Genomic DNA, 13,990 nt, shown 5'->3' on the forward strand with positions numbered 1-13,990 from the left:
TTGCAAATGGAAACTGCTTCTACTATGACTGTGTCTTTTCTTTTATTTTACACAGTCTGAATCGTGTGAGAGGAAAATTCAAGCTGTGTAAAATAAACAACTTTACAGACTATGGAACAGTCTGTATTGGTGAATCCTGCTGTAAATTAAGTTTCAGTGCTTTGGAGAGAGAGAAAAAAAGAGCAGACAATCCACGGCAGCATATAATCCACACCTCATTAATTTAAAACTTTTTTAACAGATAATATGCGGGAAAATACAGTATTTGTTTTTGCAGAAGTACTGAATTTTAAACAAATAAGTAGTTTTTGTTGATTTGTTTACAAAATCAAATATCTTCATAAAATTTTCAAGTAAGAAGCAGGTAGCTTATGTTGTATCAGATCCACATAAACTTTTTCATTCAAAAATGAAAATAGTGATCATGTGATTGATATTGGGCAAAAAGAAATGGCTAAGGCTATTTTCTTCAGTTGATGAAAAGTTTGCGTAAACTATATGTTATTGCAAAAAAATTGTTTAAATGATTTTTAAGGTTTTTTCCCCACTTTTTTCCTATTTTAATATTAAATAACAATCAGGCTCACATTCTTAGGAAATATCTTGGATATATATAATTGTATGGTAACAGATAAAAATTGTGACTTAGGTAAAACCCACCAGGAACTCGCTATGATGGCTACCATCCATTTACAGCAGCTTCTAACTTCACTATTTCTGGCAGAAATGACTTCAAATTGTACAAAGTGTACTTCAAAACATGAATAAAATATCCTCCAAGTTTGAACAAATTCTGATTCTTCATTCCTTGTTGAAAAAATTCACGAAAAAACATTAAAATTTCGGCCTCCTAAACCGGTTTCCTCTCTTAATTTCTCTGTGAGCTCAGCTCCTCTACTTTTTTTTTTTTTGTCACAATTTAAACTATTTACAAATACAAATACTAAAGTGGCGACCAGCAACAGGCTCTGGGCCCAGCTAGACTGGTCCTAGTCAATTTACAATCCCCAGTGCAGATCAATGGCCCTCTTAAAATTATCTACTCCCTTGCTCATTACCACCTCTTCCGGTAAGCTGTTCCAAGGTTCCACTACCCTGCTAAAATAATAATTTTTCCTACTATTCATGTTAGCCTGAGATTTAAACAGCTTAAAACAATGACCCCTTGTCCTGTTTTCAGTGCTAAACTTCAGCCTCGTAACATCTTTCATTTTAATAAATTTAAACAACTGAATCATGTCCCCTCGGTCTCTTGCTCAAGACTGTACATTTTTAGCATTCTAAGCCTGGAATCATAGTCTAAATGAGAAAGTCCATTTATTAGCCTTGTGCAGAGGCGTAGCTAGACCCGACTTTCGGGGGGGGGGGGGTTACGTCTTTTATTTTTTATATGTATATATATATATATATATATATATATATATATATATATATATATATATATATATATATATATATATATATATATATATATGTGTGTGTGTGTGAACTTTTACATACTTTGGAATGGGGTGCCCCAAGTTCGATACTTGTGTCAAACAAAACAAAATCAAAGAATTTTTTTTTAAATTTATTTTTTGTAATGTTTTGGAAATATTTAACTTTTTTTTTCCTTTTTCTCCATTTAATTTAAAGTGAAACTTTCTAGCAACAGGTCTAGTCAAAACCAGTCTATCCAAATCAGGGGGAAAATCAAATATCTGATGAGCGTGTTCCGTTCATTTCAGTGTGACTGCTTAATTTAGAGGCTAACACACATCTACAAAAGCTGGCATCCCTGAAAGCTAATAGATGGATCCATTTCCGCCTGTGAACTGGATGTTTGACTTTCAATCTCATCGGTGGTCAGACTATTTTTACAAACTTGGTTCGCACTAAAAGCATGAAATAAAATAAAAAAAACTTCTTGATTATAACCTGCAAAAAATGAAATGACTTTTCATATCGTTATATTTATATGTTGCTTTTTATATGTATTTACATTTATGCTAGTTCTAAAGCAATTAATAAAATTTGAATTAAAAAAGAGGGAAGAAATATAGGCGGTAGAAAGTTATTTGCACAAAGCTGCATACCATCTGTTCTCCTTTCAAGTTTTTATTTTTAATTTTATTACCTGCTTTAGAATTTATATAAATATCTATTTGAGAGAGCAACAGCAATTTTCGAGTGTTATAAACAGAAATCTTGTTTATTTTCTACTTTTTAATGCGACCCAAGCTAACAGAAATAGTACAGAACAGTCTCGATTCATTTCGTTTTTAAACATTTTATTCCTGTAATGCTATGCAGTTTTTCTTTTAAATTAAAATAAAATTTCCTTCAGAAGGGTGTTCGATGGAATTAATGCTGCTTCAGCACTTCGTACTCGTTTTCTTCAGAGGACGTTAACTTTCTCTTTTTAGAGCAACCATTTTCGTCATTTACATTTTTTTGGGGGGGGGGGGTTAAAAAGCTTGTTATCGGTTTTGCTCTCTTCATTATACAACAACGTTCACTTAGAATATACTATTCTAAATAGTTCAGACTAAACGTTTTTAAAAGAATACGCAGTAAATATTGGCTGACATTTTCGACAAATCGATGTGATTGCGGTGGATTTTCTGGTTAGCAAAGGCCGTTTTGACTATCACAGCACAACGCCAACAAAAACCTTATGTCTCGAATTCCGGCTATGCTATCATTTTCGGATTCGAAGCCCAATGATCTTCAAAGTAGCAAGCAAAAGCATTTTTTTCAACTCGAAACAGAAAGGGCTGAGGGGGCAAAAAAGGGAGAAATGCGTTCCGCGAATAGGTTTTTTAGGAAAATTAACGAAAGGACAGTCGTTTCGAGCACTTTCTTGGAAGAAGAGTAAAGGGGTGAAATTCACAGGTTGAGTATTAGTTGCATTATGGATGAGTATTTCAAGTTCATGGTTAAAGGTCATTCAAGTTAAAAGCCATTTTGCTCTGTTATCTGGTTTAGTACTGTTCTGTGATCGCTCTCTTTCTTAAAATTATGATTCCTTAAAGAAAACCAAGATGATAGGAGGGATGTTTAAGATTTTTTCAAGTAAAGAAAAAAGGAAAATCCTAGAATATTGGCCAGGTTAGATTTGCAGCAATTGCTAACCTCAAGAGGATAAATAATTAATCAAAAAACAAGAAAAAGAAAAAAATCAGGCACCAAAAAGCAATAAAAGACGTTTTCTTCAAAAAGATATGCTCAAAGTTTCTTTAAACTGGCAATAAAGCACATAATAATGTAATAATAGAACAAAGACCTAACAAAACTAATACAGAGGAATTTTGATCAAGAGCCCATGTTCTCTATAGTATCGATTTCAAATTTTCACCATCATATTCCAAATTTCTATAAAGTTTCTTAAAGCCCCCGTATCTTAAAACCTCTTTATCTCGATTTTTTTCCTTCCTGTGAAATTCGAAACGTACAGATTCAACTGTATGTAATATTCCCACTGCGCTGCTCATAAAATTAAACATACTTAACAATTTTCAGAATCTATGACGAAAAAAGACTACATATTCGTAGATTTAACAAATCAATCTCATTTCTAAAGAGAAGTGTGAAATTTCACTCAATTATCAAAAAAATGTTGCAGCACAGTGAGGAGTGAGGCGTCTTTACGCTTGAGGGTCACTCATTGAGCTGATTTTCAATGGCACTGGAGGGGGGGGAGGAGAACGAAGTGAAGTTTTGACCACTGTTATTCGGAAAATTTTTTTTTTTATTTTTTTTCTTTTCTTTTCTCTTCTCTTTTTTTCTCTTCTCTTTTCTTTCTCTTCTCTTTTTCTTTCTTTCTCTCTCTCTCTCTCCTTTTTTTTGGGACAAACATTTCGGGGGGGGGGGGGGTTTGTCCCCAAAACCCCCCCCTTAGCTACGTCCCTGGCCTTGTGGCCCGCCTTTGAACAATTTTTAATGCATTTAAATCTTTCTTAAGATAAGGAGACCAATTGCGTGTGAATATATATTCTGTAGAATTTAGGGCTCTCCTCTTTTGCTAGAAATTAAGTGATGCTTCTCATCTTTGTGTTTCTTTTATGGAAGAGTGCTTATGAGAAGGTGAGAAACATGGTACACTGTGCTCCATAGGAAGTTTTAGGTTAAATCTTACCCCTAGGCCCTATGGCACCTAGAGGTGCTTGGCATGGAATTTCAAAAGAGATGGAAGTTTTCCCATATTAGCAACTAAATTTGTTATAAAAAATTGTACGAGTGCTTTTATTGTAGAAAGCTAAATCACAAGAAATAAAAAAATAATGAGAATAAATTCTAAATTCATTTCTGATTTTGACATTCATTTTCCAAAATTCATCTCATTTCAGACCAAATTGCTTCTAGATCACTCGATATTATACTGTGGAATTAAGTCTTTGTGTATAAAGAGAGCGAATTGTGATGTCACTAGTCTGAGCTTCATCTGTTAAGCACAAATCTCATAATTGGATTGCCTTTTAGGCCTATGAATGGCAACATCAAATTCTGTGCGAAAACCAGGTATAAAGTTGCACAAAATATTGGCATACTTGTTAGGGTTAATGTGATTAATTTGGTTAGTATCGATGACAACTGATTGTTATTAATAACAGCCACTAGTAGTTCTTAATAATAACAGGTTATTGTTTGTGTAATAACCTAATCTCATTCACCACAACTTAGATTGCAAAAAATCGTAACATATATTGTGAACTGACAAAAATTGTTAAATCTTAAGAGCCAGGAAGAAATTTTAGGGTCCAGACAAGTTATCTCTTAGAGTTTATAAAAAAATTCAGACTAACATTGTTTCTCATAGATTAATGTCTGAAAGAACTAGTTGGCTAGGTATTTTGTTAGTTGGGCAAAAGACCTGATGCTCATAATTTGTCAACCTATATAGGGAACAGGAAAAGTTTTAATTACTTGAAAATCAGTAAATCTCGACGGTAGATAAATTAGCCATGTCCTTGCAGGGGCGCAGCGAAGATTAACCATCTTGGAAGGGTGAGAGCACTATTACTTATAAAGGTTTACCTGCAATGGAGCCCCAAGAACCCTAGTTTTAAATTGTAATTGCCAATGTTAAAAAGTTTATAGATTGTGGGATGACTAATACTGCTAGGTAACTACAAATTGTTTTTTTTTTTTTTCCATACTGCTTGCAGGTAAACTCAACAAATTAAGTTTTTCACCATTTTTGGAAAGTATGAAGACTTGACATGAAATACACCGCCAGCTCAAACAGTTCCAGCTGAGGACTGCAGTTTCGTGCTTATTAGCACTGATCAGCCGGCATAGGAAGTGACTGAGCTGGAGGTGGAAAACCTCTTAAGGAAGTCAAGAGTGCTTTGCCTCCAATCTTCGAGTTGAACCGAACCATTGCTTTGGTCACTCGTCTGGTCAGTGCTAACTCTGTATTAGCTACCAGTTTGTATGGTAGTCTTGGCTTCCTTAAGAGGTTTTCCACCTCCAGCTCTTTATTTAAGTATAAATACAAATATGAGAACCAGCATCAGCTAGGCTAATCCTGGTCAGTTTATTAGTCCCCATGAAGATCAATAGCCCTCTTAAAGCTTTCTACCTCTTTACTCACTACAGCCTCTTCCAGTTAGCTATTTCAAGAGCTCACAACCCTACTAAAGTAGTAATTTTTCTAGTAATAAATTATATTAAACTATCATTTCTAAATTTTATTTAATTAGAAGTAGTTATGCTTTCTTTGAGGACACACACATGAAACATTCCACACAAATGAAACATTCTATTTTGCAAATTTGCAACTTACCTAGTTGTAGTACTCAGCTCGTGATAATAAACCAAACTACCTGGTAAAAATTCTAGCTCTATTAGCAACCCACTGGATTTGTACACTTCTCCAATACTCCTTCAATTAGGAAAATTTTTTGAAGGGCCCTTCAAACTCCTTCGTTTTGGTTTTAACTCCTTCAAAACTGCTTAATCCTCCTCTATGACTAACTTAAAATCCTTCGATCAACAACTTTAGAAGGGCGATTTTAATGTAATTTTGTATATGTGTATTTTTTTCTTAAAGATGTGATTTACAAATTGATCATAGAAGTCATAAAAGTTGAAGATGAAAATATTATTGGATGAATAAGAAACTTCCTAAGTGAAGTAATTCAGCTTAAATGGCGCTTGTCTGTTTTTTTTTTTTTTTTCATGTTTTATGATTATTACTTTTCCATCCACCACACTCTCAGCAGCAAAATTCAGTTTGTCTAATTATTTAAATATTTAAAAATACATAAGTAGACATACTATATTAAGTGATTGTGTTAAAAAACAATTGTTTTGTAAGTTGCAGCTATGATATTGTAAAAAGGGTTACCCACAAGTGATGTCATGCCTTGAGGAGGAGACGGAATTGTGATGAAGAAAGGAGAGAGGGTGACAAAAAGGGAAATCACAATTATTATAAAAATATGTATAAAACATATGACATGTGACAAGAGGAGGCGTAAAGTGAAGTGTGACACTTTGTGACAAAGGGGGAAGGGGGTCAAATATGTTGAAAAAAACTGCAACACCATTTATAAGGATAGCCCATTAGTAACTCCTTCAAACTCCTCCAAAACTCCTTCATTTTATTTCTGAAATTGAGTATGAACCCCGAACCCAGCATGTTTCACGTTTCAATAGCTTAGCCAGAATTAACCTTCTGTGTGGTGCAGGGTCCTAACAGTTTGAAAATATATTTAAATCTTATAAAACTTGTAGTGTGTGCTTGTAAAGGGTTTAGTGATTTACATCTTAATTTTTTTTAATAAGGATTTATTTTACTTGTCTAGGTGAAAGTTTAACCTACGACCCAGAGTTTAAAGGACCAGTAAAAAACAGGTAATTGTTTAAATTTTTTTAATAAAATTTCCGTTATAAATTGAACAAAAGAGATGGAATAAAAGTTAGTGTGCCATTCCTTATATAAGTACTAAAAGTTTGTATATGATTTACTATAAAAATTCTGTAATTTCAGTATTCATTTATTTTCTTTTCTAACACTCTTAACAGCAGAACCACTCTGACTCTATTGTCAAACGCCCTAGAGCAGTCCAAATAAAATTTTATTTGCTGCCAGGAGATTTAACCGTTGCTAATGTTAAATAATTATGATATTTGTGGAAAATGTGTTTTTTACCTTTCCTTACAAACTTCAATGCAAAAAGCATTATCAGTAGAATAATTTTTCCTTCTCCCTTTTTTTTTTAAAAATTTTACTGTAGCCTTCTGCATGCATATCAATATTAAAAAAAAAAGACTGAATGGAGAAAATGCTGAACATTTTTATAAGGTATATGGCTCAGCTGAGTCCAAACAATAAAAAAATGCCTTGTTCACAGAAATGGAATAAAAATAAAAAAAACTTTTAATATTTAAAACTCACAACTTTTTTAGAGCTGAAAACACATAAAGGGGCTCCCTTGTATCATGGAAAATAAAATTTGATTTCATTACTGCCACGTGTTAATGAGAAATGGCATTTTGTGTTCAGATAACGGAAGTGAGAATTTATTGTGTGACATGACTGCTTGTCCTACCGAAACGAACTAAAACGCAATATTTGAAAAATTAAATGTACTTAAACAATTAGTATTTGAGACATTTGTAAGAGGAATAATCAATAAATATGTATATACTTTCAATTAAACAAGTTATTAAGCAATATAAACAGTCACACAAGGTGTGTGACATGCCACGGAGGTGAGAATTCACATGTTGTGAACCAAAAATATACTAAAATGAAAATTATTACTAAAAAATTGTTGACAGGTTTAAATAGATACATTTTTGATGAAATTAAAAAACATTGTTAAATGAATTGCTCTTTAAAGATTTTACTGTAACAGTCGTGTGACAGAAACACTTTTTGAAGAATGACCCATATCTGCTGTGCACATTTTCTCATGAGTTATTGTCACGATGTGATTCTTTATAAGGTATTTTACCTGTGTACAATGTTTTATAGTCATTTGTGAATCGAAAATATTTTAAAAAAAAATTTTTAAAAGCAAAATCTAATTCAAATATGGAGGTGTAAAACTTCTCATTTTTTGAGAAGCTGCAGATATGACTTTTGTGCTTTGCATGGCAGACATAATTTGTTAATTTGTAGGCTCTTAATGAAGTTATAAATTTTATGACAAATAGACTTAAAATAAACTTCCTTTGGTATTTATGTCTGTTTAGTGAATACAATGAAATTCTGTTACAACGAATACAAGACAATGAAATATCTATTACAAGAAGCAAAATGTTCAATCCCATTTTAAAACTCATTATGATCATGTATAAAAAATTTAGTTTTAATGAAGCGACCTTTTTCCAAAATTTTTTACGACGAAATGTTTTTCTCAGCATTAGTTAGAATATTTTTTTTAATGCTGTTTTCAGAAACTAAAAAACGACTTTCAAAAGTCGTAACGTGAAAACTCTGTTTGTATTTTTTAAAACAGAGCCATTCAAAGTGGAAATTCATCTGTTCATGTTGGAACGTAAGTTGATGTGTGACAACAAAAACCAGTGTTTAGCCAAGCGCAGTCTATTTCTGTGCACTAAATGTAAGGCACCTTGCAAATTGGCAAAGGGGTCAACAAGTTTTGAACTTTTTTTGCGGTGTGAGTGACGTTCAGAAATTAGAATCCATTATAATGTCCTCCGAGACCAAATCTCTCGAAAAAAATAGCACTTTTTTTAAAAATCACCAATGAATAAAAAAGTTCATTCCACAGTATTTTTCTCATTGTTTTTTGGAATAATTTATGTGTTTAATATTTTTCAGATTTTTAGTAATGGTATATGTTGCAGATTTAATTATAAAAGAGTGCAGATTTGCAAAAAAATGACTTTTATAAAAATGAAGAAAGTTTTAAGGTGATTCCGTTACAACGAATACTCCATTACAAAGAATTTTTTTAGCGTCCCTTGAAGTTTGTTGTAACGGGATTTCACTGTATTTGAAATAAATAATAATAAATATTACTTTTATTGTAAAAAAAACCTACTTTTCAAATACTATTCGTTTCTAAGTGCAATAAATTAAAACTTTCTCTAACTCCTTTAAATTATTTTACAGATATTGTACAGATATCCTTTGTCTTTTCTTTTTCGTCGCATTCATTGCAGGATGGATCGTTGTTGGATATTTTGGTAAGTAAAGGGTGTTTTCATAACTGTTTTAACTTAGTATTCTTTTGTGATATCTTCAACAGATAATGCATTGTCCTGTACTTTTCAGTTGAATGTTGCACTTTCAAAGTGGCTTACAGTTACCCCTCTGAACAAATTATTGGGTATGAGTTGTAATTCTTGCAGTGTTAGAAATGAACAGTCGTTAAATGGATTTTACAAACAAAAATTTTGATTTGATGCCGTCATTTCCAACTTTATATACCAAATTTGACGCCTAAAGTTTTAGATCGCACTGTAGCTTTTCTTTCAGGATGACTCATTATGATTAAGACACATGAGTGGTTGTATAGGAGATATTTGTAAAAGTAATTTTCAAATGTAATCTGATTTTGTCTTTAAAAAAAATCATTTCTGTTGTGTGTGTGTTTTTTTTTAACAAAAATGCTATTAGCAGTGTGTAACATACAGCAGTGCATATCCACAGTGTGTTTAATGAAAAATATGTAAGGCAGTGGGATGCAAGTGGACTGTTTCAAGTTTCGAGTAAAACGCGTTTAAAGATCAGGTCCTAAGTAGGCTTTCATTGAATTTTTTTTTTCTAAATCCTGCTGTACAGCAGCACCTACCAGGGCTACTAGTACCATCTCTTGCCCCAAGACAGAGGAGGGGTTCACCTACCACTTGTACTGGTTATCTCCAAATTTTTAATTTTGCCACTTGCATCCCTTTTACTTCTCACTCCCATATGATGCAGTAGGAAGCAAAGGGATTTCAGTGGACATTTTAAAGTTTCCTATGAAACACATTTAAAGTTCAGATCCTAGGTTCATTGGAATTTTTTTTTCTAAGTTATGCTGTGTAGCAGCACCCACCCACCAGACCAGAGCTACCAGTACCATCTCTTGCCCTTAAACAGAACAGAGGTTCTCCTACCATTTGTACTGATTATCTCCCAAGTTTTTAATTTTGGGACTTACATTCCTTTGTTTCTCACTGTCTTATATGTATTTGGATACATATAGTGGATTCATTAAAATAGCCCCTAAGTTTGTTTTGGTACCTAGAATCTTATACTAGGTACCATGTTGACACCTTTTTTATTTCTAACACTGCCTCCTGTATGTTGGCATTGAATGTTGCTCTGTACCTTTCTTTTGATAAAAATTCCACTGCTGACGAGTGCAGTGTGGTTACGATGCTCATCTTTTTCTTGTGTTTCAACAAAGATTCTGTTTTTTTTTTACTTTGTTTGATTTCCTGCTATCCTTTTTTTCCCTCCTGGTCACACAATTTCATTTTTGATTGCTCTGAATGTTTTCTTCTCAATAACTTCAATGTGCTTCATATACCTGAGATTCTTTTTATTTCAATGATTAGTAAATTAATTCATTATTTGTAAACAGATCAACATTGAACACTTTGGTTGCAGGGAATTGCTTACTGTGTTTAAGATTTTAATCCTTTTGAATCTTGTAGAAATTTTAATATTGTGGATAGTTAGAAGTTATTTTAGCATTTATTATCTAGATGAACTTTTTTTATTTTAATGATTAATGAGTTAATTTAATTTTTGCAAAATGAGTAGCAGGATAGTAATGATTAGACACTATATTTTATTTACCTTGATGGGAGTAATATGTTGACTTTTCAGTTGAAGTTCTCTGTAGTAACTTAAATGAAGGCCTTCTAAACCTCTCAGACCTCTGTAGGGTTCACCCACTTGGAATAAAAATTCTGGATCTGTGCCCAATCGAGAATCGATTGTCATTTTTCCAATAAGCATTACAGTAGACCCTCGTTTTATGCGGATTTATTTTACGCAGTTTCGATCATACACAGTTTAAGATTTGACGCCTTTATCTTATTTTATGCAGATGAGTTTCGGTTTTACTCATGTTACTACGGTACGCAAATGCGACAATGCAAACAGATAAAATTTCCCCTCTTTCAAAATCCAAACTCCTAGAGATTGCAGTTTACACGTAATCAACTGCATTTTGGCGTGCTAATAATCGAGCTTGGGCCACCGGAGACAGTTTATGTAATTGGTTCCAGAGCTTTTTCCAGAAGTAAAGTTATTAAACTCACACAGTTCAGAACTCACCGGTAAAAGAGCTTTTAGGAGTGACAAAGGAGGCCAAAATCAACGAGGATATCAACGTCAGTGACGCACAACCAAAAACGTTCACACTGAAAATGTTGAGCCATTCCTAGACAATTGAAATGACCTTTCTGATTTGTTAGTGAAGGAAGATTCTATCGTGGATGCGTTAATGCTCTGCAAAGAATTACAGAGAAAAATTCTTAATGACTGCCAAAAGACTATCACAACCAGCTCCTCCTTATCAACAGGTCAAGAAATTACTTTATGTTTTCTTTAGCATGTAGTGAATAAAAATCGATGTAAGTACACAATTAAATTATTATACAATTAGTTAGTCATCACTAGAACGAAGTAGTTTTTTAGCTACGGGACCAAACCCCTATTTTAACACTACTATTAGGTCTCAATTTACGCGGCATTTCTGTGGAACGTAACCCCTGCGTAAAATGAGGGTCTACTGTATTTCACAAGATGGTGATTGATCTTCAATAATGTGTCACAAATAAGCGGATCTGCAAAATATGCATTTGAACTGAAACTCATTTCAATGGGAAAAGATGGATTTAACTCATTAACATTCTACCTTAATCACTTCTTGTCTATTTTCTTGATTGGGCAGTGACATAGTCAACATTCTACATTTAAGGCAGTGAAAAGCAGAGGGATGCAAGTGCCAAAATTAAAAATTTAGAGATAATCACTGCAAATGGAGGAGGTCCCCCCCCCCCCTCTGGTTTGAGGAAAGAAATTGTGCTTGTAGCCCTGGTAGGTGCTGTTATACCACATGATTTAGGAAAAATAAAATTCAATAAAAGCCTGCCTATGATCTGAACTTTAAATGCGTTTTGCTGAAATTTTATTAAGTCCACATACATCTCTTCACTTCTCACAACCTCATTTGTATTCTTTTTTTCTTTTCCAGCTTTTCGGGAAGGAGACCCCAGAGTTTTGCTGTACCCGACCGATTCTGAAGGGAATATGTGTGGCATTGGAAAGTTACAGTAAGTTAACATATTTGTTACTAAATATCATTGGCTGGTATTTTTCAGGCATCAGTCCTGTTGATCTGCTGCCATAATTATTTTTTGTTTGATAATTATGTTTGTCTGGGTTGTCGCTCTTCTGAGCAACAAATCCAGTGGCATTACTTTTTTATTTAATTAATGCAACAAAAATCATTCAAAAATAGTCTGCAGGTAGCTTTCAGGCGTCAGTGATTGTATGTGTCTGATGATGGGATAGAACCCATTTGTAATAAATATTTACTTTATACACTAAATGAGAGTATAAAAAAGATTTTAAACTTTTAAAAAGAATGAATAACTTTATTTTGCTACAAATATTTAAATTAAAAGCATTCTAAATTCAAATTAATATTTCAAACGATGACTAACAGTAACAGTTAAAAATTTTGCTTTAAATCCCGAATGTTTTACGTTGACTATGTCTAATATCAGCAGTTAAATGTTTAGTGTTAATGTTTTTAATTCCCCCAAATTCTAGTTTGAAGAAGGTTTTTTTTAATATGAATTTTTGTTTTTGAAAAGTATGTCAATGCTCTCAGTTAAGTGTTTCCCTTCAAAACCTATCACTTTGTTTTGGAAAAGAAAAAAAAAAGTTCACTTATTGTTTACAGTTTAAGATTGATTGAATAAAATTGTTTATAAGTATACTAGTGGCACCTGCACGGCTTTGCCCGTAGTAGAAAATTAAAAGGTCTTTTGTTTCGCCTGTATATTTACAAATAATGTAGGGTGAATTTTTCGCCAATTGGCTTGCCCATGTTACGGTTCCATATTATGATAATTTTGTAATTTACTCATCCATCTTATGATAATTTTGCTTGGGAAAATGTTTTTTAAATTGGAGTAGAAAAGGAACCACATCAAATTTTCGAACAAATCGCTTTGAGATGCACACCCCCATGCTACAAACTAACTCTGTACAAAGTTTCATGAAAATCGGCCAAACGGTCTAGGCGCTATCCGCATCACAGAGATCCAGACAGAGAGACTTTCAGCTTTATTATTAGTAAAGATTGCTTTGAATTAAAATTAGTCATTTATAATTTTAATATTAATGTTTACCAACACAGACGTTTGTTTGTTTTTTCAATGATAAGAGTGGGGGAAGGTAGGGGTCAGTCAACCTAGAGGTGCGCAATGAACCCAAAAAGGTTGGAAACTACTGGTCTAATGCAAGTGTCAAAAGCAAAGCAAACGATTCTTTTATGCTGCCCTTCATTTCCTTATGCATCATACAAGGTCATGTAAGACATAACGGCAACGCCCACATTGATCTTTAATGGCCTAGCTGGCATCAACGAGGTAAGTCACACCCTCAGGCAATAAGTATCCTGGTGGGCCTCAAAAGAAAGAAGGCACCATGACACATGTGTTCTGAATACATTTCAGCGGAGCATTTCTATTTAATATACCTCATTGACCAGAGGCACTAAAATCTGTTTTTTCTGTGGGTTTCTCTAATTAAGAATTCAAATTTGATACTTGTAGTTATTAAAATTACTTGTAGTTTGTTAAAAAGTCTTCAACAAAAAAATCCTTTACTAATAAAGTTTTCATAACTTGAATCATAAAATTTTTGTAAATGAGTTATACGAGAAAACTCTTAGAATTTAAATTATAGAACTTTGATAAGTTTACGTCTACTTAACTTGACATGCTGTCATGTTCCCATGGTTTTTAAGAAAAAAAAAACAGTTTGAATCATGATTTATATTATGATTTTTATGAAGAC

General features: G+C 33.1%; 1 protein-coding gene across 1 annotated transcript in view; it reads left to right on the forward strand.

The window, feature by feature from the left end:
• The window catches only part of LOC129223337 (choline transporter-like protein 2), a 66,994-nt gene that overhangs the window by 1,652 nt on the left and 51,352 nt on the right, over positions 1–13,990 (forward strand). The window contains exons 2-4 of the mRNA XM_054857904.1: positions 6,792–6,840; positions 9,074–9,147; positions 12,156–12,234. Coding sequence (XP_054713879.1) covers positions 6,792–6,840; positions 9,074–9,147; positions 12,156–12,234 — 202 coding nt within the window. The remainder of the gene's footprint in view (positions 1–6,791; positions 6,841–9,073; positions 9,148–12,155; positions 12,235–13,990) is intronic.

The sequence above is a fragment of the Uloborus diversus genome, chromosome 5 (genome assembly GCF_026930045.1).
Source record: "Uloborus diversus isolate 005 chromosome 5, Udiv.v.3.1, whole genome shotgun sequence".
Lineage (NCBI taxonomy): Eukaryota > Metazoa > Arthropoda > Arachnida > Araneae > Uloboridae > Uloborus > Uloborus diversus.